The sequence below is a fragment of the Sebastes fasciatus genome, chromosome 3 (genome assembly GCF_043250625.1).
Source record: "Sebastes fasciatus isolate fSebFas1 chromosome 3, fSebFas1.pri, whole genome shotgun sequence".
Taxonomy (NCBI): Eukaryota; Metazoa; Chordata; class Actinopteri; order Perciformes; family Sebastidae; genus Sebastes; species Sebastes fasciatus.
The window spans coordinates 34907226-34934817 of NC_133797.1; the positions used below are offsets into that span (position 1 = coordinate 34907226).

The following is a 27592-nucleotide window of genomic DNA, read 5'->3' on the forward strand; positions in this document are numbered from 1 at the left end:
GATACAGGCTCGGTGAAACCAATCACTGGTAGGTACAGATCGAATGTGTTCTTGAAGCTACAGAGAGTTTGATTTGTATTTTATTACATGAGAGTGCTGCATGAACAGCAGAGGCAGTCTGGTCTCCAGTTCTGGTTCAGGGCTCCTGGAGCATTAAACCAGCCGCTGGAGCGTGTTAAATATGGAGTGCCAGAGCACAAAGATGAGATGGCAGTTTTCCAACCGTGTGTATCAGTACCAGTGGTTATTACATCTCTCATACGGGGGGGCAACCAGCTTTATCATATAAAAAGCAGTGGTGAGTGTTATTATCACCAGTAATGAACCTGAGGGCAGAGTGATAAATGTAATCTAGGTTCCTCAGAGGGGAGCCAGCAGCATGTCGATATCTGACATAATCCATAACTGAGAGGAAAACTGGTGCAACAATCTTATTTTTAAAAGTCAGAGGGAAGCTGCTCCTGTTTCTCTACAACAGGCCAAGCATCTGTCACAGTTTACCAACAAGGTTTTCTACGTGATATTTAAATTTAAATTTCTTATCAAGCCAGATGCCAAGATATTTTGATTCTGTGACTCTTTCGATTGTGGAGAAAAGCATTGTCATCTATATCTCTGGATCTGGAGAATTCAATGAAATTTGTTGTATTTTAACATTAGGTACTAATTCAAGGTTAATAAGGGCATCTTGCAGTGCATTAAACCTGCATTAATTGATTTTTTTGGCCACTTTGGGGCAGCAAAGCACACATTGACATCACCTAATAAAGCTAAAGTGGCTATAATCAATATTTTCATAACAATGGATCAAATGACTGTGTAATGTGTAAAGGGTCATTTGTAGTGACAAACCAACAGCGAATAATTGCCCGACTGCAGTTCTCCTCAGCTTTACAGAGCATAATAAAATTTTTCAGCTCATTGTTTTTATTTTCTGGAACACAACTTTACTGTTTTGATTCACTCTCACTTAAACCCACCTAACCCATTGAGCACCAAATGGCAGACAAACGTTAGCAACCTCTGGACGGGTTTCAGATTTCAATATGTCTTGAATGCTTCTTGGATGCATTTACGCTTTTTTGAGCTCGGATAGCTATTCGATCGGGCCAAGATGCATGAAGTGACTAAGTGTGCATGGGGTCATAGACATTTAATCCATTATTAAAAAATATTAATTAGAGTAGCTTTAATGGGAGTTGTAATTTCTTGGTGACTAATTGGACAGAATCAGCAACACAAAAAAACAGTAGGCTATCGTCTGCGTAAAGGCAAATTTTATGTCAAATTCTTTAAAGGTGCTTAATGCTAGATTGGGAGCATTTCTATTGCCTCCCACTGCTCTCAACATGGTGACAGCTGAGCGGGTGGCTCACAGCTAACGTTGCTAACAGTGAAAACATCACTGCTGACAGAGCTATAAGTGTTAACCTCAGGGGGAACCAGAGGGTGGGTGCTACGCTTCTGCAGCAGCGGCATCGGTCGGGACAGCGTTATCAACTGTAACAGCCATTTGAGCAAAGTGCAGAGCGGCGCCCGTGAGCTAGCCAGAGGGGCACGCTAACATGCACGAACATGCACTAAAAGGCACGCGTGGCTGCCTGGCAATGTCAACAAAGCAAGGAGACACAGTGGGGGGGAATGACTCCATTCTCTGCTCAGGTAGACCTTACTCCTCTATATCTTTACATAGACAATAGTTGTTTGCTGCTCTATAATAAATACTTTAAACTTTATTAGATTTGTCATGTACACACAGGTACATACATGAAATTTGACCTCTGCATTTAACCCATCCTGATGGTACGTGTCCACAGGGGCTCTTTCACTTGTGGGCTGCTGCTCGCAGCTTTCAAACCGGAAACAACAAGGCGGCTCGTTTGGAAACTTTCTTCTCTTATTTCATGAAAATAGTTCACCGAAATGTGTTTCTGAAAACATTCAGCAACATGCAGTTCCTGAATCTGTCTTTAATTTTGAATCGACAACGCTTAGTTTAAAAGTTTCTCGGGAGTTGCCAGAGGCGACGAGTCGCGTCGGACACCTTGAGCATTTTTTAGGAGCAGTGGGCTGCTGTAAAACGCCCAGGGAGCAACGTGTCTCGCTCAAGGACACTTCTGACATGCAGACAGTAGGAAACGAGGATTGAACCCGTTCAACTCTACGAGCTACAGCCGGCTATTGATGATTCAAACATTTTGGACACATGCAGAGGGAATGTATCTCTATATTAACAATAATGACATCTATTTTGATGTCTACATATGTCTCTAATACAGACCGAGAAAATACATTCTTACTCACTGAATGTGCAAAGAGACAATGTGTGTAGTTGTGTATGTTGGGTGGTGTTGTCAGAAACCCTTGATACTCTCTCTCTCTCCCTCTTTATCTCTAGATTTCTCCACCCCTCTCTCTCTCTCTCTCTCTCTCTCTCTCTCTGTTTTCCTCCCCACCCCGCTCTCATTCCATCAGGTCCTCACAACACACACCACAGCCTCCAAACGCCTCATCTCCTCCAGCAGAGCGAGAGGATCAGAGGGAGGGAGAGTAGAAGTGACGGGAGAACAACAGCAGCATCACTGACAAGCATCTCCCTCACTGGGGGAGAGAGGGAGGTGGGGAGAGGAGAAGTGGAGAGAGAGAGGAGAAAAGAAAAGAGGAGAGAGAGAGAGAGAGAGAGAGAGAGAGAGAGAGAGAGAGAGAGAGAGAGCAAACCAGTGAGGGAAATAAGTTTTCAGTTGGAGGGAGGACAAGCGAGGGAGAGTTTGGAGTGAGAGAGCTTGGTGGGTGGCAGTGGGGGGATTCATTTTCCCTTTTCTTTTCTCGGCTGTGAGCGCCGCCTGCCACCTCTCTTCTCCTTCTCCCCCTCCTCCTCCTCCTCCTCCTCTTCTTCCTCCTCTCCGCTCCTCTTCTCATCCCAAATATCCTCTCCCAGCTCCCGCCGTGGGGTCTCAGCTCTCCATCTCCCTCCCCCCCTCCCTCGCTCCCTATCTCCCCCGGGCGCTGCTGGGAGCCTCCGGGCTGCTGCGCCGCAGGAGGATGTCTCGCAGGGAGTCTCCGCCGCCGCCCTCGCCACCTCCGCAGCTGCTGGGAGTGAGGAGAGGAGAGGTGGACTGCGAGGATCGTCCGGAGCGCGCCGAGCCGCTGTCCGACGCCGAGAGGGAGGTCATCCAGGACACGTGGGGGCACGTCTACAAGAACTGCGAGGACGTGGGGGTCTCTGTGCTCATAAGGTGAGTCTGTCAAGAAGAGAAAGGATTTTCTTGTCACTGTGAAAGATTTGTCTCTCTGTTTGTGTAAACTTTCCAACAGTGAATACATTCCTTACAGTTTAAGATGCAGCTCTTCTGCAGATCTGTTGCTCTGTTTGGATGTAGATGCTTTAATCTCACAGTGAATCTTGAAGCCTTCAATTCTCTGTGATCAATTCACCATCCAGTGCATCCTTAACAAATAGTGGTTGCAAAGTAAATTAATAGGATCTCCTAATGTTTTCCTTTTTTTTTTTAAATTATACTTTGTATTTGCATCAAACACACAATGAGGGAGGCCAGATGAAGGCAGAGGAAGAGAGAGGTCCTTTCAATAACAGCAGAGGTGTCACTATAACCAAGTGAGAACAAAAGTCACACAAAAGTCACACAAAAGTCTCCTGAAATGTAATTATAAAAACTGGAGCTCCATTAAAGGCTCACTTGATTGGTTATGATAAGGGATCCACATCTCTGCTGATGTAAATGAGAATTACCTTGTATAAGGTCTTTCTCAACAACCTCCCTTTTTTGTTGCTGGTGAGTATTCGAGGAATACAGAGAGGCACAACTGAATAGTGCATCAAAAGTCTATTAGTGGTAGTAGTAGGAGCATAGGATTATATTGATAGAAACTTAAGAAAAAATCTCTTGACTAAATTGAAATTTATTACATTTTTTAACTTCCTTCTATAGATTGTCTTTCACCCAACATCAACATGTATACATTTTGATAACCTTATGAATATATTTAATTGTTTTTCAACTTCAGGGGAGACATTTAATCATATACCATAAACATATCTAGTGTATAATTACAAATACTGCCTTTTTAAATACTTAAACCTGCAGTAGGCAGAATATTTTTGGCATCACTGGGCAGAAATTCCATAATAACCTTTCAGCATATTGTAATTAAAGTGTACTGAGAGAAAACTAGACTTCTGCACCTCTTCATGCTGGCTCTGTTTTCAGTCTTTAAAAAATCTAGCCCATGACGGGAGACTTTGGCCAATCACAGGTCATTTCAGAGAGAGAGAGAGTTCCTATTGGCTGTTCATTCAATGGAGGTAGCTGTCAATCGCTAATGAACTCCAATCAAACGGTCAAATTAGGCAGCTCTGATCTAATATGAATCAATATTCTGTTACTGTAATGCCTATTTCTCTCCTCAAATGTTTTTAGGAACATCTTGTAGTGTACTGTTTAGCTGTAAAATGAGAAAGTTTGCTCCGGCTGGTGGGCGGTGCTTGGTATTTCCTCAACTGATCTCAACGTGGCTGCCGGGTCACAAACGTTCTCATTTTACAGCTAAACAGTACACTACAAGATGTTTCCCATATCAATCCCATTTAGAGTCAAATAGACCATAAATCAGGGGATGCTTTAGGGTGTGGCTTCCTTGTGATTGACAGGTCGCTACCACACTGTCAAGTTATTGTTGCTCCTCAAAGTTTAGGCTGCAAAATAATTTGATACCTCTTTGATCTATATGAAGTTACCATTTACATCATGTGTTGAGGCGAAAATCCTTTTCTGTTACCACGTTTAGAGATTTTTCTGTTTAATGACAAGAAACATATTATAAAGCATATAGAGGCACACACACACACACACACACACACACACACACACACACGCATACACGCATACACACACAACACAAAGAGAGAGAGACGTTCATGGTCTTTCTCGTTCTCGTGTTCAGTTATTCATGTCTAAGCATTAAGACGTGTCAGCAACAGATACTGACACATTATGTAGGAAACCCAGTGATAATGGAGGCTGAACACACACACACACACACACACAAACACACACCATCTCTGCACTCATTCCCTCAACCTCTCACCAATAACCAAGCTGTGACAAGTGTAGGGAAAGAGGGAACATTGCATTCGTCTCTCGGTAAGATGCTGACGAAATACTTCATATAGTCCACTTCGCCTCACACAACAGTATCACAAGACACCCAACGTCTTTCAAATTTCATGTATAGAAGACAGTTTTACATGTCATTATGGCCTTTTTCAATGATTTGTATAGGCATAACGTGAAGTGATATAGGGATTATTGTGCTAACCGTGCTAGAGAGCTTGTGCTCGAAACATCACTTATGAAGATGTGCCAATAAATTGCACTCTAAGGGAGCTACGTTTTTCAAAGAAGACAGTTTATTCCTACATTTTCATCTTATGTCTAATATCTCTTATATCTCAACCATCGCTACTGTCTTCTTAAGTTGTCAAAACATCCATAAACATAAAATCAAACATTTTCTTCCGAGAGTCTAACCTTCAACAGGCGGTAATTCTCTGTGAAGCTTCACTGCAAAGTGACCAACTGGATGCAACAAGGCTTGACTGCATTTTTCCTGCTTCGTATCATGTTTCATATATTTATAGATATACGTATATATATATATCAAAGCAGAAAGACATGATTGGCTTGAATGTCCCCAGCTAAACTATCTCAGCGTTTCATTAAGAAAGCCCTTAAGGGCTTGTGTTAAAATGGACAGCGAGTCGTAGCCAAGGAGACTGATGTGAGTGAGACAAACTGATTTTTGGTTTGGGGTGACGAGAATCCCTGAGGGAGAGAGTGGAAGAGGCAGAGAGCATCTTTTGTACATATATAAATGTGTGTGTGTGTGTGTGTGTGTGTGTCCTGTGCTCTTATCTGTGGATGACAGCAACACGCTTTGGCACTTAAATGTCTCCCTCCATGTCACACTATCTGTCTTCTCCTCTGTCACTCTGACATCTTTCTTTCCCTATTTTGCCATATTTTCTCCTCCCTTGGTGAAATGATGACATTATTCTTCCTGTCAAATCTCAGTTGATTGTGATCACCATCAAAATCAATTATGTCAAAGCTGCCAAGCACGTTACACATCCAGGAATTTATTCTGCTGACTGGTGTAGATACATGTTGACAACTTGGAGCTTCTCGTAGCCAAGGAGCAACAGAAAACACATGATGTGTAGAGCAACAACTAGAGCTGCAACTAATGATTATTTTCTTTATGGATTTAATCATGTTTAGCATCATTCACAAATACCAAGAACAGCTTTGGCGTGCATTTTCAAGAATTTAATTAATCATTAATCATTAACTTTGTCAACTTTTTCCCAGTGGGCAACCTCTGGGTCTGTAAAGTGAAGCCAATGCTGAAGTGCCTTAAACTTGCATTCTTTCTAATAGCCAGCAGGGGGCGACTCCTCTGGTTGCAAAAAGAAGTCTGATTGTATAGAAGTCTTTGAGAAAATGAGCCTACTTCTCACTTGATTTATTACCTCAGTAAACATTATAAACATGAGTTTATGGTCTCAATCACTAGTTTCAAGACTTCTTCAATACAGAATGATGTTCATTTAGTAAATGATGGTCCCATTTAGAGTCAAATAGACCATAAAACAGGGGATGCTTCAGGGCGTGGCTACCTTGTGATTGACAGGTCGCTACCACGGCGTTGTCCGGTCTGAGAGTTGTCTGTGTTTTCGTTTTACAACTTTAACTCTTTCACAATGTGTTTTCACTTCATGAAAGTTAATTATAACCTTTTTGGTCGCCTGACATGTGTTATTCAGCGTTGGGTTGTATTTAGCTCCACCCTCTCGTGTCACTTCTGGCTGCAAAAAAAGAACCAAGATGGTGGTGGCAAAAAAATGTCGAATTCGAGGCTTCCAAACGACGGTGACTACGTCCACTTCTTATATACAGTTTACGCTTTTGCCCAGAGTTTTATAAGAAAGAAAAGTTGTGAAAGGAATGTTTGTGCCACATTTAAAGAAATACACTGAAGGCGTTCCTGAGATATCGTGTTCCCCAGAATAGGACAACCCGAAAATGTAATGCATCCCGCCACGACTGTCGCTGGTGCGGAGGCATAAAAAACTGATGTGTAAAACACAATGTGAGGGCTATTTCTTGGCTTGTAGCAGTAACTTCCTGGACTCTCTCTGGTTGTCTAGCAACTTCACGGTAACGACAAGGACTCCAGGAAGTTAAGGTAGCTTTAGAGGGGCTGGTAGGTGGATTTTGTTACCTTTGGACGGAGCCAGGCTAGTTATTTCCCCCTTGTTTCCACTCTTTATGCTAAGCTAAGCTAACCGGCTGTAGCTTCATATTCACAGACATGAGGGTGGTATCAATCTTCTCATCTAACTCTCGGCAAGAAAGCGAGTAAGAGTATTTTCCAAAGTGGTAATATTCCTTTAAGAAATTCCTCATTGCCAACTTTGTGTGTTGTATTTTGAATTTACGTCCAAATACTCAAACAATCATCGTCAGAGTCCAAGGCGACGCTTTCAGATTGCTTTTGTCAAACCAGAAGTAGTGCTTTTCTGTCGACCTACTAATTGAGGCGACAGATTGTTTCAACACTTTACATTTTCATTGTTCTATGTGTGTGTGATGCACAAAGAGTGTGATTATCAACAGTAGGCTGGCAGTTCGTCAGTTACCTAACATAACCTGAGGCTGGTCAAAGTCTTGTACGGTTGAGATCTTATTCTCAGGGCACAACATGTGTTCACAGATTTGCATTTTCATTTCAATCCATGTGCCTGGATTCATGCAGAGAATAGACAGAGACAATAGCCTCAGTTGATCTAACCAATGCGTACAAATGCAATTGCATCAAGAGTGAGAGAACCCCCAGGCGTCAGCAGAACTGTGCATATGGCAGCTTTGTGAAGACAATCAAACCCTACATACTTTGACTCCAACAGCATTGTTGTAGTGACAGTGCTGATGGACGGATTCAAGCACATTTTCACCAAGCAGAAGATAATTAAGTGTCACAATGAAACTGAATTTTGAGACAATTGCAGTTAATTCATTTGAGGTATTTCATGCTGTATTTAAAACAGAACATTGGAGCACACATAAATACACGCAAGGCTATTATTCGCAGTAGAGAGAGCGGCTGCACATACCATACCGACGCACACTGCTCTGGTTTTCCGTCAGGTTTAAAGGCCCAGAGTTCAACCAAATTGAACTTGTACCTCAAATTTAACTGCAAAAAATTGAGATGAAATTAATTTTGTGTGTTTCTGATATTCCTGTGTTATACAGCTCTAGTTTGCGATGCTACCAGGACTTATCTAAACAAGACTCGGTCAAAACCGAGTATATGGCTAGACCGTGTATGTATTTGTGGCTAAGTTGTTACACAAATAGTCAGAGGTCATGTCTATAATGTTAAATCCAGCGGTGCATGTCCACCAAGTCCGACAAGGACACTAGGGGATGCGTTGCTCAACTCAACTGACCGTTTCTGTTATTCTGTCTTAACAATCCACCAAAATCTACTCCTGAAAACATTTTAAGTGAGAAATAGGCGATGCCACTGCTGAATCTTGTTTCATTTTAGAACTAAATCGCCTTGTTTGACAGCTTGGTCCAAGTTTCGTGAGCCGGACACGTCAAGCTGGACAGGATCATTTGCATAATAGACTTTTCCCATCTTTTCATTTTGAAAGAGCAACAACCAATAAGGAAACTCCAACACTTGGCCGACCAATCGTGTAACTTCATCATTCAGTCGGTCAGTCAGTGACAGACTTTTGAGATCTCTTGAGGAAATACCAAGCACCGCCCACCAGCTGGAGCACAGCCAATAGGAACGCTCAATAGGAACGCTCACTCTCTGTGAAATGACCTGTGATTGGTCAAAGTTTTAGATTTTCTAAAGCCTGAAAACAGAGCCATGAGGAGGTGCAGAAGTCTAGTTTTCTCTCAGAACACTTGAATTACAATATGAAGAAAGGTTATTATGGAATTTTTGCCCAATGATGCCAAACAATTGTTGCCTAATGAAGCTTTAATACTGTAGTAGATCTACTAAATTCAGGACTATATGGGTTATATTTATTCGTCAATAATTAAGCCGGCAGTATGGAGCTGAGAGTTTGCCTTGTGAAAAAGACGTCCTTGAAGTGAGGCTCAAGGTTGTTCATGGTACTCCAAAGAATTAGAAAAACCCTTCCAGTCTAATCAAAGTGTGATTAACAAGCCCCGCTAATGGTGCTGATTTGGCTTTGATGACTTAATTTAAATGCAGAGACAGGTGCAAGAATTTGCTCAGAGCTCTCCAAAGTATTCCTCTCACACAGGGACAAAATGTTTCTCACTGTGCCTCTAGAGACATGTGTAGTTTTACAGTTCTGAAACTCATTAAGGATCAGGTAGTCACTGTAGTGGTCCCCCATATTTTTCCCATCATTGCACACCACCAATCCTGCCAGTGCAGGATGTTCGGCACATTGGTACTCAGCATGTGAAGAGTGCATTCACATCAAAACTATTACTGTGTCTGATAGCTGCATGCATACTGTATGCTGATGTTTTAGGTAGCACTTAATTTTACAGGTCCACAAATGTCATGGTAATTAGGTGATAATTAGCAAGTAACCTATTTGAAATTCCTTTGGAATTACTGCCAAGTTACCCCAAAATTTAACTCAAAATTTATGGAGAATTACTTTATTATAAACATTATTTCATAATTATATTCCACTATTTCCCAATAGTTGGTAATTTCTTTAATACATTTCCAGGAAAAGAAAACAAAGTTAATTGATATTCTTTATTTTCATGTCTGCTGGTAAATAGATAATAATTAGCAAATAACTTCTTTGAAATTTCTTTAAAAACTCCCTGAATCATGACATCAGCTACCAGGTTACATTTGTGTAGACAATAAGTCACACAATGGTGAGATTTGTGTCTGATCAGAAGTGTCTTCTATTCGTTTTGGTTTTCCACCTCCGATGAAGAGCAGCAGCTTCTCAAACATAAGGGCCTTATTTTAACCTTTATATACTATTTAAGCATATCATTATTAAATTTTTTTTATAATAAAGTAATTTTCGATAAACTTTGAGGTAAATATTGGGGTAATTTGGCAGTAATTCCAAAGAAATTTCAAATAGATTTCCTGCTAATTATCACCTAATTACCATGAAATTTGCAGACCTGTAAAATCAACTTGTCAGTGCTCTCTGCTGGACAAACTGTGACGCTGTTTCAAAATGGGCTCAAACCTAGTTTGGCATTTCTCTACTGCAATTTCTTGTCACTTACAGGCTGACATATACACAGATATAGATATATCTGTAATAAGCCAATATGAGCCGATTTATCTTCATTCATCATCATCATTTATTTTATCTTATTTTTTAAATTGGTCTAAATCAGAAGTTTAGGTCTCCTGCATGAAAATCTGCTGTTCTACACACCCGTCCATAAACCCATCACTGCAACCCCCACGCCTTCTCTTTCCTCCTCACTACATAAAAGGTACACTACACTGTCTTGGCACTGAATGGTGGCACTGGATGTAAATCATCAGGTACAACACAAGCTTGCGGGAACCAAACCCCAAATGAGTCAGTGTAATCCTTCAAATTGGCTTCTTTTAAGAGGACATATTTCCTATAATATTGGTAAACCATTAAAATTGAGTCAAGGGATCCACTTTAAAGGATGATAGGGACATTTGGATAAAAAAAAAGCCTGTTGCATATATTCATTTAATGTGCTGTAAAACCATGCATTGGCTACAGGGGATTAAACATTTATCGTTCTAACATAAGAAGGCAGGCACCAAAAGAAGAACTCTTCTTTTCTTCAAAGAAAACATCAGAGCAGCTCTCCGTTTTTCTCAAAGCGCTGCAGTTAACTTTGTCTGAGCAGAACAAGAGCTACAGTACTAGACAGTCTGTGTTATTACCGAGGAAAAGAGCGTGTACGTATCGTGACAGCTGGTAGAGCCAAGCTAGGAGTGCTACAGGCAAGCCGAGCCTTTGTAGGTCCTTAGCATGACATAGGATCTGGGGGATGTGGATGTAGTGTAGCAGGGCTGCCGAGGGCCAAACTCCAACTGGGAAGTAACTGTACTCGCAATTCTAGTCAGCTGGAGCACTGACAAGATTTAAAGTGGGTCAGAGCAGAAGTGTGTGTGTGTGTGTGTGTGTTTACATGTATATCCATCTGTGTTTCTATCAGCGTTTGTCTGTCTGTCTGTAAATGTGTGTTGACATTTATACTCTGTATTGTCGTCACTGGAAACTGAAAGATCTGTCAAATTGCTCACATACTCAACTGACAATACTTTATCTGTCAAATATTTCTACCGTACGCCTCTAGCTAAGCTCGTGGAAACGTTTTTATTGCTTTGGCTCTTTCCTCCCTCTTACTGCGCTGCTGTGAGCTCACAGGCGGCTGTGATGAAAACTGTCAAACCCCTGAATCAAAACAAATCTTCGTAACAAGAATCCTACAAGACAATTTACATCTTCTTTGTTTATCTCTCCTCTTACATCTACCAGGGAGGTTTAAGAATGGAATTTACTACATCTGCACCTAAAATAACTCTTGCCGTACACGCTGGGCAGACCTCTCAAAAACAATCCAGACACATCAGAGATGAGTGTCATTTTCTCCCACATCACAAGTGTTTCATGCGTTTTGAAAAGCTCTGTGGTAAAGGTTGGTAAGGACTAGTTATTCTCTCTGTTAGACAACAGCTGAAACCTTTTCCCAGGTTTGTGAGAAAATGTCACGACAAGCTATACTCCTTTACTTGATTTTTACTTACTTTCTCATAACCAAACTATACTAGAATTCACTTTTAAAGGACCAGTGTGTAACATTTAGGGGGATCTATTAGCAGAATTGGAATATAATATTAATAAGTATGTTTTCTTTAGTGTATAATCACCTGAAAATAAGAATTGTTGTGTTTTCGTTACCTTAGAATGAGTCGTTTATATCTACATAGGGAGCGGGTCTTCACGGAGTCCATTATGTTGCATCACCATGTTTCTACAGTAGCCCCGAACGGACAAACCAAACTCTGTTAACTTTTCCTGCTTGGGCCAGAGTCGCCCATCCTCCAGTTCCCCCCCAAGATTGTTAGCTCCCTCAGCGCTCTTGCCATTGTTTGCACTGTTAGCAACATTAGCTGCGAGCTGCCAGCTCAGCCGTCGCCATGTTGAGAGCTGTATGGAGGCAATACATTGGCTCTGAATTTCAAATTTCACACTATAGTAGCGTGGCTCTATGGATGGCAACGTCAGTCTGTTGGTCGGTTAGTTCACCGCTTTGGTCCAGACGGAAATGTCTCGACAATTACAGTATTGGATGGATTACCATGAAATTTGGTGCAGATATTCATGGTCCCCAGAGATACGTCGTTCACATTACAAACTACTCTACCAGGAATGTGTGCTTGCATGTATGTTATTGGACAACGCAGCGCCTTGCTAGATGACAATGGGTTGCAGCAAAACTTTAGCCTGGTTCAACTTTTTCAACCCTGCAATACTCAGGTTGGACCAGTTCCATGACTACCGACATGATATTAGTCTGAATTAAACGCTGTCAGATTAAGGTAAAGGGTGCAGTAACACATGGTTTTATCTAAACAGATCAAATATACGTCTGCTGCTCTCAACAGTGATGACTGTTTAAAGCTTGATTTGGCAAATTCATGCAAGAAGGCAAACAACCATCAACCAATGCTTATACATGAGTAGGACATTGTGGAAGGGGAAAAAAAATATGATAGAGCTTTTTAATCTGCTTAATACTGTGCCTTCAGTAGTTGTCTTTCAGGTTGATCCACTGGCATAAACAGCACCAGACATGCTCGAAAATTATACACCACTCTTGAGCACACCTGCATCCAATTACACTCAATCTTCACTATCAGGGCCTCATCAGCGCAACTGCACTGTAAAGGATTCTGCCAGGCACTTCCTGTCACACTGAAGCTGCAGAGGTGGATTACACACTTTATAGACATAAAGAAAATGTGTGTGTGTTCGCACTTTAGTCAAAAACCTACTTACTAATGAAGGAAATCACAGGAGATTGATTAGGGATTATGTCATCGTGCATTTAAAGGCCTCGGGGATATCGTTTGCAGGCTGACTGAAGGTCATGTTTTGATAATGAGTGTTATGAAATTGGAAAGAGGGTGACTTTTCAGCCTCGGGCCATTTGTTTCTTGGGTAAATTCTTATTTTTCAAGCATGAGTCCCCACATGCTTCGGTCAAGTGTTGTGATGCATGCATGGTTCTCATTATCATAGATTTCCACTGGCTTTATTATGGGCCTTTGATGGGATTTGTCGCAGTTAAGCCAAATAGATGTCATAGCTGTCTTGTTTGGTTTATTGCCAGCAACAATTCAAGAATGAATAGCAACAACAATGTCGAGCGAAGATGTCTTTCTTGTTCATGTAATGTGCTTGCGGTCTTAATGCTTCGCTCTGTCTCCGATCTGTATTCAGGCTTGCAGATCTTGTCTTTCTTGTTAGATTGTGTGCGAAATTCCTTCAAAAATACAATACAAAACCAGAGAATTATACGCAGCAGGAGCATTTTCGTTCTACTCATTTCTAATTCCTCCTCTCATTTTTTCTCAGCCTCTCTTCACTGCAAAGAGAAAAGCAAACAAAACCATGAAGCAAATAAGAAACCTGAACTATTATTTGAATTATGGTATATTGGTGGCATCATCAGAAGGAGGAGTGTTTTGTTTGGTGGCCTTAGTTCAGGTATCAGCATCCAACCATCGCTAACATATTATAGCTGCAGTTCAGATTCCTTGCTCAATGAACCAGACCCTTTGAGAAACAAAACAAGAAGTCTACAGCCATGCTCGCAGCTCTGTGAGACTGTACATGTCGGCAGTTAGGCACAGCGTGATTAGAGCTAAAAGTACACAGCTAAGTTTAGTGATAATTATCACTAAACACAGACATACTAAATACAGCTGATGCTGATGGGAATGTCATACGTTTTGCAGGTATTTGGCCATTAAACCAAAGTGCTGGGCAAATAAAGCTTTAACCTGATGGTGACACTAGATGAAAGGTCAGAAAAATGTAGTGACAATTTATCCTGAGGGGAACATGAAAGCCCATACAAACTTTTATGGCAATCCATCCAATAGCTGTCGAAACATTTCACTCAAAACTACAAATGTCAACCTCACGGCGGAGCTAGAGGAAAAGTCAGAGGACCACTACTGTTATTAGGATTCATCTTCTTAGGAACATCAATAGCAGTGTTTCCATTCAACTGTAAAGCAAATTTTAAGCAAACTTTTTAAATGTCGCAATAAAATAAATGTGAATTAGGCACATTTTGTTCAACTGGTGTGGAGCGAATAAACTCGGCTACAGCATAGTTTCATCAGAAGTTGCCGCTATCGACTGCATAGCTGTAATCCGCTAGTAAACAGAGTAGAAGAAGTAGAGGTTGCGAACCGGAAACAGAACAAGTCGCCTTGGCCATCATGTATGAGAGACAAATGGAGAGAGGTCTTTAGGAATTTGTTTCAATTGGGCAAGTTTTAATTGTTCTTTCATGTCAGCTACTATTGGTCATGATTCATGTCATGTAAGTTAAAAGTTTGCAGAAACATTTAAAACGGGCGTAAAATGCACAATTGACCCTTCGCTAAGGCCCCTCGAACGCAGACTGGCCAATCATAATGTTGCATCGGCCAGCTCTGACCAGATCCGACGACTATACAGCTCTGCTCCATAGATTCTCATGAATTAGTTTCAGATTTTCTTAATTTTCAGGCTGGTTTTGTGGATTTCGAGCTAGTCATGGTTAAACGCTGTGCCTCGAGGATGTGTGTTACACCCGGATAGGTTGGAAGGAGATATACTTTTCAAAAACATTACATTTCTATTCTATTCTAATCTTTTGAACCGGTTTTCCCTGCTGAATCAGTTTGACATTCTGAAATATCCTCCAAATGCATATTGTAGATCCCTCTGTATGCTTACCGGGGCTTAGCGAAGGGCCAATTGTGGAAGTTTTATCGAATTTTGGCGTTTCCTTACAGCTTTTCTAACGTGATACTTCAAAATGTGTGTAAAAATATATGAATGGAAACATGGCTAATCTCTGTTTAAAATGTTGTGCCAATCCATCTAGTAGATGCTGAGATATTTGACAGGATAAGTGACAATTTTTACCTGCTGGTTGCGCTACAGGAAAAAGTCAGAGGAACATCAAAGTCACTAGTTTTCATCCTCTGGGCACCATGGAGATTTGTACCAAATGTCATGGCAATCCATACAATTGTTGTTGGGATATACTGTATTCACATGAACACATTTTCATCCCAACCCGTCACATACCGCGACAACGTAACGTGGCACAATGTTTGCAGAAAATGTCATCTCCAAAGGGGGCATTGGAGCTTTTTCCACGAGACATTAACATTAAAGGATGATGCTGCAGGTGACCCATGCGCCCTAAAATATGTGTTTGTGTTTATTTAAGTGAACCTAGTCATGCATTCAATATTTCAAACCAGTGATTTCTCTCATTTCTGATGTTTTTCCTTTTACCCATCATTTTCTGGAATATTAGACGATAGATGCAGCCACTGAAGCGATGCCTGTGTGGCAAGCCATTTTGCATCATTATGTACCATCATCATCTCGTAACCCGGACTGTTGGTCCAATTGATTCATACCTTGAATTTGTAGTCATCTGTGACTTGAATCAATATGAGTCCATATAAGAGTGAAACTGTTAACCTTTTGATCTAAAATTAGAGTATGTATCGATTTGTGAGCAGACAGTGTTGATTAATGAATCCAAACGTTAAGGGAAGACAAGTCATACTGTGTTTTATCCAAAAAAAACATTAACTGTTCTCACTTCTATTGTTGCTGGTTGCTCTTCCTCAACAGCCTCTCCTGCTACCTCGATGGTGGTGTTTACAGAAAACATCAAATATCATGTCTTGCTTCCATAATAATTATGTTTTTTCATTCTATAACAAATGACTGAGAGAGTTATAACATGGGGTGGCCTGTTCAAATATAGCAGATGTGGAAGGTGACCGACTAGAACTGGATGCTAACAAGCATCTCTTGTCCGACACCTCCATCACCTCGATTATTAGAGCAGGCGAGGAGAATTCCCACGTTGCCACTTGTGTTGCTTTTAACATGGCCGGTTTAGCATGATGGCAAGGGGGAATTATTGGTTGTTATAATTATGAGGAATTTCTGTTTCTACAACATAATTACCAGTAAAGAGTCCGAGGTTTTTACATGAGGATTTGATGTAAAAACACAGGATAAAATGTGAGGTGTATATTAGGACATGGAAAAATGGCCACAGAGCTGGTAGTCATGCTACCAGCTCTGTGAGGCTGTATTTAGGCACAGTGATGCTTTTAGCTAAATGCTCAGCTGATTAGACTGTTGTCAGGCTATTAAATGGGCGTTATCAGTTGCTATAAGCCCCATTGATGTGGGTCAATAGTAGTCACTAGTAGATTTTATCGTCTATTTACATGGTAGATCACAGAAAGAAGGAATAAATGGAAAAGACAGCAACTTCTAGCGACTGTAGTAATTATGGTTATGAGGCCGGAGTTCACATCCTGTGTGAAACCAACAATGTGTCGTCTTTGTGTTGATAGTTATTTTAACCAAAACACACTAAGTGTTTTTTTTTTGCCTAAACCTAAAGAAGTTGTAGCTTTGTTGCTCAAACCTAAAGAAGCCTTTTTGCTTGTGTTTAAAAGATGACGTTTCATTCAGTTTTACAACATGTTAGAACGTGTTGCTTTTAAGTTTAACTTTTACAATGTAGTAGGCGTAGTAGGCCCCTACTGACCCAAAAAATCTATGGTGCTTATAGCGACTGATAGCGTTTATTTAATGGCCTGATAACAGTTGAATCGGATACAATGCCAACATCAGCATGCTAACATGCTCGCAATGATGATGGCGCCAGGTGAAAGGTCAGGAGATCAGTTAAGTTCTTAAAATTCATCCTGACGGCAACAGGAATGGCTTTACCAAAGTTAATGAGAGAGGGACATTCGTCTCTCAAAAAACAAATGTCAACCTCATGGTGGCGCTAGAGGAAAAGCCAAGGAATCACCAAAGTCTCCTCTGGGGAAGAGGAATGTCAGATGTACAAATTTCCATCTAATACATCCAATATTTGTTTAAATATTTCAGTCTGGACCAAAATGATGGAGAAAAAAAAGCTACTTTCCTTTCATTGTTTTTTTTTGTGTCTAAAGTAATCTGAAATGTACTCGCCTCCTTAGGTTCTTTATCAACTTCCCATCGGCCAAACAGTACTTCAGCCAGTTCCAGGACATGGAGGACCCAGAGGAGATGGAGCGAAGCAGCCAACTTCGGCACCATGCCCGCAGGGTGATGAATGCCCTCAACACTGTGGTGGAGAACCTCCATGACCCAGAGAAGGTGTCGTCAGTGCTGGCCCTGGTGGGAAAGGCCCATGCTATCAAACACAAGGTGGAACCCATGTACTTCAAGGTAACTTTAAGGAATAATCCGCCGTCTGATACTATTAGACCGTTGTACATTATTAATCTGTGATGTTACCTTACGATGAAGTGTATAACTTGACCTCTTTGGTGCATCACTGTCCGTCAGCCTGCCACATTTTGCTTTACTTTGATCGGGGATTTTCTATATTACCTAGAATTGCCTTCAACAATCCCATACTGCAAGGTACAATGCCACACCTGTGTTGTTTCCCCGCTAGAAGACATGTTGCTCTCCAGTTTTGGCCACTTGATTGCTGTGCCCATGAAACAAAATAGACTGTGTCCTGAAAGATAATTGTCTGGTTAAGTGGCACAGCGGAAGTATTTTCTTGCTTCAGCAGTCCCTTAAATTATCAAAGCCTCCCATTAGCACCACGAAGAAATGTTCTCATTACCAATCTAATACCACTGGGGCTTCTTCTGCCTGTTTAAATTTACTCGGGCCAAAAAGTCACATTCCTGTTTTACTCTTATCTGTTTTTTAATGTCTATAAATGCAGCTATCTTCGGTTTGCACCTGTGTGCAAAAATACATAAAATTGTTATGAAGCCATCTTGTTTTATACAAAGTCTATAAATTGCACCTCAGGTTATTCAAGAAACGATTCAGGAATTCATCTCCCCTACTTTAACTTACAGTAATACCAGGGTGAAAAGCCGTGTTTGTCTGTTACAGCTGTAACCACTGCAACAGTGATGTCACAGTGTACTGACTCACCTGAGTACACTTCTACATCACTGCAGCAAAATGAGAAGTTAAACCACTTGAGGTCAGCAAACACAAGATTTTAATTTAAGTTACTCTTCAAGTATCTAAATGAAATGTCAGAAATATAAATACAACTTAAGGCTGCACGATTATGGCCAAAATGATAATCACGATTATTTTGATCAATATTGAGATCACGATTATTCATAGATTTTAGGGGCAAAATATTTGTAATGTCCTTTTACTTTGTTATTGTCATCTGATTATTATGGTTATTTGCATTTTTTTTGTCTTTCCACTGCTCCAACAATCACCAACTCTGGTTTCAGAGATACCAAAGAGTATAGAAGCAAAGAAATGAAACTCCGGTGTTTTATTGACAACAGCCGCTGCTGCCATTTTGGACGGAAAACGCTTATTATATTTATAATATTTTCTTGTTCAACACAGGCCATTTCGGCAGAATATGACAATAGAATATAAATCATTTTTTTTAACTTTTCTGTGGCACTTTTTAGGCGGACGTTTTACTGGCGTCCAGTAGTCGCTTTCAGTCCAAAATGGTGGAAATGTAGCTTTGCTGCTGGGCGCTGATGTTGCAACAATTGACTTTCACTTCTTGGCAATAGACGTTCTTTGGAGAGGTATAAAAAAGGAGAAACCACTGTAACACTTTAAAATGTTTACTAACCCGGTTTTCTGGCGCGTTTGTGACATCGAATATGAGACACCAGAAAAAAAAACAACCAGAAAGGCACCTGTATGGAAAAGGAGTCTACCGCCTATTATTGGCGGATTTTCTCCTCATATATGTGCTAATTTTAGTGAAAAAAGGGAATGAGAAAGTAGTTCACAAGTTCTTAACTATAATGTGCAATGATCATGAATTTAAGACATGACATATTACTCATCAAAAAAGCAATTCAATCCATGTATAAATGTTGAAGTCATTTTAGTACCAGAGCTGACGGTGCTGATTACCTGTGAAGGCAGGAAAAGACAACAGAATAAGCATCATTAAAACATGTTTTAAATCTGTTTTTTTTATTTGGACCATATGGTTGCATAACTTTCAGTGTGAAACTCTATGATTATTAAATATGATTCCCTCTTCATCTGATTGGAGAGGGGGAAGCATATGCTTCCTCTCTTCAAGTCTTTTGAATGTCGTCTGCAGTTGGCTCATAAATGCAGCTGTGAAGAGGACACATTACCGCCATTTAAGCATCCCTCCGCCGGCTTCCGATTGCCTTTAGAATGCGTTTTAAGATTTAATTGATCACTTTGTGAATAAATCATTAAATTGATTAGTCCCGCTGTGTATTCCCTTTACTCTTAACCTCATATGTACAAGGGTGAACCTCTTAGGTCATTATTTAAGATGTATGTGGTGATCATGGTGGTGATGAAATTTTTTGCTGGTTGAAGTTCTTTTATATCATTCTGACTTGAACATCTTTTCTGTTTCATAGGCCGAACAATTAATAAAAATTAATTAGCTGGTTAGTAAATAATGAAAATAATGAATATAGCTACATCCCTAGTCATTATGTGACTAAGTGTGTATTCAGCTTCTGAACATACACTTTATTGAGCTTTAAGATTCATTCCTTGGAAATACTAGTTAGTCAAAAAAATTCTCAATACAGTGTCCAACCTGCTGGCACCGCCGTTTCTGCAGCTTTCAGCCACATCTCATGGCCTTCCTTGGTACATGGAGTTGCTCAGTTGCCATGACCACTGACCACGACATGGCTGAAAGATTCGGACACACCAAGTAAATTAACCTTGTGTTGAGAACTCCTTTTCTCACGGTTCTCCGTGTCCCTATTTTCTGTCCCCGACGCCACTGCTCATCTGTCACATTTCCATCTTTATTTTTGCTTTCCTTTTCTACCTTTTCACTCCCCACCTGTGTTGTCCTTTGTCATTTCCATTCCCTTTGTATCGCCTGTCCGCCCACTGCTTTCATGCTTTACTGTTATCATTTTCAATTCTCACCTGCCTCGCCCACTTTTCTGTAAGAGTGAATTGGATTCTTTATTTCCACCGCTCCGCTCTCACTTTACATTACTCCCTCTTCCTTCCACCTGCCATTACCTTGACATATCTCTTTTTTCTTTTTCCTCCCATGTTAATAAAGTTTCTTTTCTCACCCTCCTTCCTCCCAGATCCTGAGCGGCGTGATACTGGAGGTGTTGGCTGAAGATTTCCCAGAGTTCTTCACGGCAGAGGTGCAGATGGTGTGGACCAAACTGATGGGGGCGGTGTACTGGCATGTGACGGGGGCCTACACAGAGGTGGGCTGGCTCAAGGTCTCCAGCTCGGCGGTGTGAAGAGTCTGGAAGAAGATGGCGAGCAGTTCTGTGAGGATGGTTTCACAGACATGGATGAGATTAACGTGGTAATCCGTGCAACTCTGTACTTTATTTTGGTGGCATTTTGGGTGCTAAGCCTTCATTGCTGTGGTGTTTCTACATCACACTTCCCAGAGATCACTTGGACACCAAACAATGTAGCCAGACAACATTTTCCTTTTCTTCTTATGAAGTTTTAGCCAGTGTAAGTGGCACTTTGGTCTGTGTTTTTAGCCACGGAAGCTATCACTGCTAATGCTATCTATCCAGTTCTTCTACTGTTTATTCCAAACAAACTACTGTTGCTGCAAAAAGCATACAACACATCATTAATTGATCCTTCGCTAAACTCTGCCCCCCTTAGTTACTGTTGCTAGGCCTGCAAAGCTTTCCAATCTAGTCACATCTAAAGTTTAAGATGCCTTCACACGATGAGAAATTTGCTCTTTGCTCACCGTATACATCATATAATATGTCGTTGAAAAGTGCACAAGGAAGCCGAGGTCCAAGTTGGAATAATTTGAACTTTGAGCACAGCGCTCAGTGGAAAATTTTGAGCGGTGCACCACGCCAAGGGTACCTCTTCCGCCTAGTCGGGCGGCATCGTTCTCCCCATCGGAAAACATTGGCACAGCCCCCGTAAAGCGATTTTACCGTTGATCATGTGTGGGCAGCTTCACAATCATAATGGTGTCAGATTTACCACTCACAATTCTTGGTAATTTTTTGAAACTCCTTGATTTCAGACAGAGTTAGGTTTCTCATTGTTAGCTGAACACTGTCGATTTTGCCACCCGTAATAACAACTGTTGCTAGCAGCATTTTATCAACTATCACTAGCTAACGTTAGCCAATTAATGTTAGCTAAGTAAGTTATTTAATAACGCTGTTTCCAACCAATTTGTTTTAACAAAAACCTTGTAAAAGGATCTTAAATATGTACTTGAACGCTACATTACAGTTACATCATATTATGCTAAAAGGCTAAAGTTGTGAAAAATGTCCTAAGTAGCATCTTCACCATGAAACATGTAGAATACATGAAAACAAAGGAGCAGTATTGTTCTTATACTGCGGCACAGCTAGATATATATTAGTTCTAGCATAATGGTATAGCTACAATATGATAAAGAAAAATGTGAGGAAAAAATACTGTATTTTAGTACAGTATTATAAGGGAAATGGAAAAGGTGCTGGGTAGGTTCTATGTAATAAGCTAATTAGCCAAACATGCTCACATTTGCAGCTTAGGTTAGAGCCATAGACTGTATATATAGATGGACGACGCGTCTCCTCTTCCTCCAACTGGACAGAAGTGAAGCCAAAACAAAGAACGTATATAAAAAAGAAGTTAAAGTGAATTGTTTGTTCCATTGAAACATCAGCCGCCAGCAGCAAAGCTACAGTTCCGCCATTTTGGACTGAAAGCGACTACCGGATGCCAGTAAAACGTCAGCCTAAAAAGTGCCGCACAAAAGTAAAACAAAATTATTTGTATTCTATTGTCCTATTCAACCGAAATGTGTGTTGAAAAATAAATTATTACAAATATGATAAGCGATTTCAGTCCAAGACGGCGGCAGCGGCTGTTGTCAAAAAAAAGAAACAGAGTTTCGTCTCTTTGCTTCTATACTCTTTGGCCAAAATATCCCGGATGCTGGAGCTGTCATCTTGAGATTTTGAGGTCATTTGGAGTAACACTTGAAAATACATCAGCGTGATTTAGTTGATGTGTACTTTGATTATTTAATTTGGCCCATGTCCCATCAGCTAACATGGAGGGGACGGGGTTTATGACCTATACTGCAGCCAGCCACCAGGGGGGCGATCAAGATATTTTAGCTTCGCTTTTGGGGAGCTGTCATGTCGTCCATCTTTATATACAGTCTATGGTTAGAGCAGACAAACACTATTAATGTACTGCACTCATTAAACCTTTGGTGTTGTGTTTTTGATTGAAAAAAAAACAAAAAACATCCTCCTCCAGACTCCAGACTGTATATTGCTCTCACTACAGCTTCATGCACACTGCTTTAGCATGTGGAGAAATCCAAAGCTCATAGTGTAGTTACAGATAAGCTAACGTTCTGTTGGACAATTGCTGTTCAGGGTCGGGTTTTTAGTGGTCGGTCAGCTAGGGGGATGGCAGAAACAGACATTTATTTATACCGAAAATGTTGCGGATTATTACTTTACGGAGTTCATTTCTGTGGAAACCTGCGGTGAGAGAAGCATCTTCCGGCTAAGCCGCACACATACGAATACACTTCATGATATTTTGAAAAAGAGATTAAGAAATGTTTAGACAAGAAGTGAGTTTTAAGCTCTGAGAGGGGGGGGCGGGCAGTTAGCTGTTGAAGCCCCGGCGATGGGACCATGGAGCTGCTGACTGTTAATAGATTCTCTTTGTGTGTCCTACTACAGTATATCCTCATGTTTAGGGGACCTGTGCCCCTTTTCTCTCTCTATTGATGCATTGCGTGCTCTTAATGTCTTGTTTAACTTTACCGAGGTGTTGTTTGTATAAGTGTACAGTGGGCAAGTGTGCATACTCTTTTGCCTTTGTTTACAACTCATTGACACGTCGGCCTGTTGACGTGTTAAAGAGGGCTGTTTTTTTCTTTTGCTCAAAGTCTCGGACTAGCAACGACGCTTTAAGTTTTCTTCTTGCCTCTCACTATCGTTACGCAAACACTTGACACGCAAACATTGTGAAAGTGAGATGGAAAATATCGGCAGGTGGAAACAATCAGCAACCGCACATGTACACAGTCGCACACAGGCATGCTATATATAAGACGTCCCCTGTGCTAATATTTACAGGACTGTCGGTTGGTTTACCTCTTCAAAACCCCATCAGAGAGACGTGAGGCATTAAAGGCTCCATTAAGGGCTTTAGAAAGTCACTACGGAGGTCTACGGAAAATATGTCAGCTGTAGGAGTGCCATCTGTCTGTTCCCTTAGATCCAACACAAGAAATGATATCCAAATACATACAAATAGATGAAATGCATCATGGGAACTGTACTGCCTTTGCTCTTACATAATGGATGCTTTCTTCATATTTGACAAAGGGGGATGGTGGTAGCCTCACAGTTTCTCTCTAAACCGTAGACCGTATAAAAAGATGGACTACGCGTCTCCACTTCCTCCCAATGTGCAGAAGTGAAACCAAAATATCCCAGATACGGGAGCTGCCGTCTTGAGATTTTTACGTCATTGGAGCTGGAGTCTGCGCAGTAGTGATCGGGCGGAGGAGCCGCGGTATAGAGGTCACCCACCCGAATCAAACGTGAGCCAAGCACGGCCGCAGCTTGTCTCTTGAGCTTGAGACTCACAGCTGCTAAGAAGTTAAAGTGAATTGTTTGTTCCATTGAAACATCAGCGCCCAGCAGCAAAGCTACGCTTCCGCCATTTTGGACTGAAAGCGACTACCGGATGCCAGTAAAACGTCCGCCTAAAAAATGCCGTACAAAAGTAAAACAAAATGATTTCTATTCTATTGTCATATTATACCGAAATGGCATGTGTTGAACAATAAATTATAATAAATATAATAAGCATTTTCAGTCCAAAATGGTGGCAGCGGCTGTTGACAAAAAACACCGGAGTTTCGTCTCTTTGCTTCTATACTCTTTGGCCAAAATACCCCGGATACGGGAGCTGCCATCTTAAGATATTGACGTCATTTGGAGCAACACTTAAACATACATCAGCGTGAGAAGAACTACCTAAAATAACAGAAACCATCTTTGGGAAACATTAAGTTGACCTGTACTTTGATTATAAAGGTTGGCTCATGTCCCATTTGCTAACATGGAGGAGGTGGGCTTTATGACCTATACTGCAGCCAGCCACCAGGGGGGCGATCCAGATGTTTTGGCTTCACTTTTGGGTAGCTGTCATGTCGTCCACTTTAATATACAGTCTATGCTCTAAACTCATATGCATAAATCATATTGAGTTATCCACCCCTCCTCAAACATGCTGCATACTGTCAAACTAACTTCCTTTACCTTACTTAACCTCATCGTCTTGTCACCGGCGCTCCTGCTAGCTGTCCCCATCTGCGAGTCTCTCTCTGGTCAATTCCCAAACATACACGGCAAATCTGTTTAGGATGGATATTTGATCCAATCTTCAGTTTGCATCTGCTCCAGTGACGTCCTGTATCTCCCATCTGACCCCCCCTGGCATCGGCTTCTGGCATTAATGAGGAAGTAATGAGTCTCCTCTCCTCCTCATTTGGCCATTCATCTACTGTAACTTCCCATTGCCTCCGTTAGGGCCGCGTCGCCGAGAACAAAAACAATTATGACTGGACAGATGGTCTTAGACCCACCACACCATGTCAGCCATTCACAACAATGCTCTACACAAATGTCTTTCATTCACTTCAAACTAGGGCTGTCAATCTATTAAAATATTTAATCGCGATTAATCACACCTTTTTTTCTGTTCAAAATGTACCTTAAAGGGAGATTAGTCAAGTATTTAATACTCTTATCAACATGGAAGTGGGCAAATATTCTTGCTTTAGGCAAATGTATGTATATATTTATTACTGGAAATCAATTAACAACACATAACAATGACAAATATTGTCCAGAAACCCTCACAGGTACTGCATTTAGCATAACAAATATGCTCATAACATGGCAAACTGCAGCCCCACAGACAACAACAGCTGTCTGTGTGTCAGTGTGCTGACTTGACTATGACTTGCCCCAAACTGCATGTGATTATCATAAAGCCCATAGAACCCATTTTCAATCACATATCTTGAGGTCAGAGGTCAAGGGACCCCTTTGAAAATGGCTATGCCAGTTTTTCATCCTCAAAATTTAGCGAAAGTTTGGAGCGTTATTAAACCTCCTTCCAACAAGGTAGTATGACATGGTTGGTATCAATGGATTCCTTAGGTTTACTTGTTTCATATGATACCACTATCTTCACTCTAGTTTTAAAGCCCGCTACAACCTCCGAAAGATCAGTTGCGTTAATGCGTTAAAAGAAATTAGTGGCGTTAACGTGTGATTATCGCGTTAACTTTGAAAGCCCTAATTCAAACACATTTAACGTTTTCAGTGACTTCCTGGTGGTATTAATTACACATTATGCTTTGACTTAGACAAGTGGTTTCAAAACTTTAACTATCATGCTTCCCTTTGGAAGCTGGAAAAAATCATGGCCTCCCCAAGGTTTTCTTTTTTTTTTAAAAAGAAGCCAAGTAGAATTTGACTGAAGTATCGTTATCAAGAACTCAATCTGATTAGTTTCTGTCGTGCAAATGAAAAATGCAAGTTAAGCCCAACTTGCCAGAGTTGTTGCACACAAAAGCTCAAGGCTCTCCTTAATTCAAGTTAACTAAGAGCTCCCATTAAACAACTTCCTTTTCAAGTTAAACTGGAGTGTTGAAAGGCAATAAATGTATAAAAATACACACAGCGGTCAAACAAACCTCAGAGTAAACTATTTCCACTTTGGCTCAAATACCTCTGGAAGCAGTAAAGCTGTTGTCAGTCCTAAATGATCCGTTTCAAAATACACACCAGTCCTAGTCTTTATCCGACTTCTGACGTCAGCGTCCCTCTGAGGTCAGACCTCGAGCAGCTCAACGTTCAGGGGTATTTTTGTTAAGCAGAGTTCCCTCTGACATCTTGTTTATTAAACACTGTGTAGTGTGAAACTCGTCTGCAAACACACACAGATGATGGAGATTTACTGTTGCAGTTTAGCTGCAGATTTTGTGTCCCTCTTTGTCTATATGCAGCATGTTCCCCCACATCATAAACACACACACGTACAGTTATGTGCAGACACATCCCAATAACGCTCACTCGCTTTCTTTATCACTTCACACACACACACACATGGTCTTTCATTTAATTGCTGAGTTGGGCATGTCCTCGCATGTCAAGTGTGCTACAGCGGCACTTAATCCGATATATAATTTCAATTATTTTAAGATGAAAATTCGACAAACTTTGCTCATTAATTCATTTCACACGTTCATTCTCTTTTCAGAAAATAAGGGCATCACAGCATAATGTGGAACTATGTGTTTTTGGTGTGAAACGTTTCTGTCCATCAGTTGAAAAGTTAGGACTTTATATTTTTCTAAATATATCTATGAGAAGGATTCTATGTATTTGAATACTGTATATGAATATGTCCTTGTATACTGCGTTGTTGGTGGGAGCGAGTGCAGTGGCTTTGTAGTGTTTTGAGCATGTTTGCACAGCCTACCACAGACTTGTACCTTCGCAGACCTGGTGAAAAAGATTCATGACCATCAATAAAATATACTTGTAAATTTGTCTTTGAGGTTTTTTTTTTTTTAAAGAATACATCAGATACATTGATAGATGATCCAGATGAAGATTGTAATGTTTTCACTACGTACAACCAACAAGCACATGATGACCTTACCTCAACATTTGGGCTAAAATTAATCAGAAATATCACTGGTGAAATGATGAATTACATAAAGTCTATTCAAAGGCTACTAGTCCATGTTACATCCAGGTTACATCACCTGGAAAAAAATATGTTTGCATTTATAAATTTCCCTCACATTTTTATCTAGAGTGACCTGCAGCGAGAGCAGGATTAAAGTCAACTCCTCCATCACCAGCAGAGACCAGGCTGAAATGAGTTACTTAACACTTCAAAATGTGTTACCCCGTTTCTATCTCTGAGAACACTGTAAGGGAATACAAATCTATAATGGTGCTGCAGGTATTGTGCAAGAATTTTTAGATATATTTCTGGAAATTACTGGGGACCACGATCGTGGTTAAAACAAACAAGCTGTCTGTTTGTCCAATGTTTTGTTGACCGATCATTTGCGGGAGGACAGTCTCAGTTTAGTTTACACATTAAAGCTGCAGTGGGTAGAAATGGAGC

The 27592-nt window shown here is 40.8% G+C and overlaps 1 protein-coding gene and 1 long non-coding RNA gene across 2 annotated transcripts in view; one reads left to right on the plus strand and one right to left on the minus strand.

The window, feature by feature from the left end:
- The first annotated feature begins 188 nt into the window (after positions 1–188).
- cygb2 (cytoglobin 2) lies at positions 189–27003 on the plus strand. Its single transcript, XM_074630572.1, has 3 exons — positions 189–3236; positions 17371–17602; positions 20497–27003. The coding sequence occupies exons 1-3, from the start codon at positions 3043–3045 to the stop codon at positions 20659–20661; spliced, it is 591 nt and encodes a 196-aa protein (XP_074486673.1). The 5' UTR covers positions 189–3042; the 3' UTR covers positions 20662–27003.
- Positions 3108–27592, minus strand: part of LOC141764895 (uncharacterized) — a 39681-nt gene continuing 15196 nt past the window's right edge. The window contains exons 3-5 of the long non-coding RNA XR_012593317.1: positions 20482–20666; positions 17363–17548; positions 3108–3242 (exon numbers count right to left, since the gene is read on the minus strand). This is a non-coding gene — a long non-coding RNA (uncharacterized LOC141764895). The remainder of the gene's footprint in view (positions 3243–17362; positions 17549–20481; positions 20667–27592) is intronic.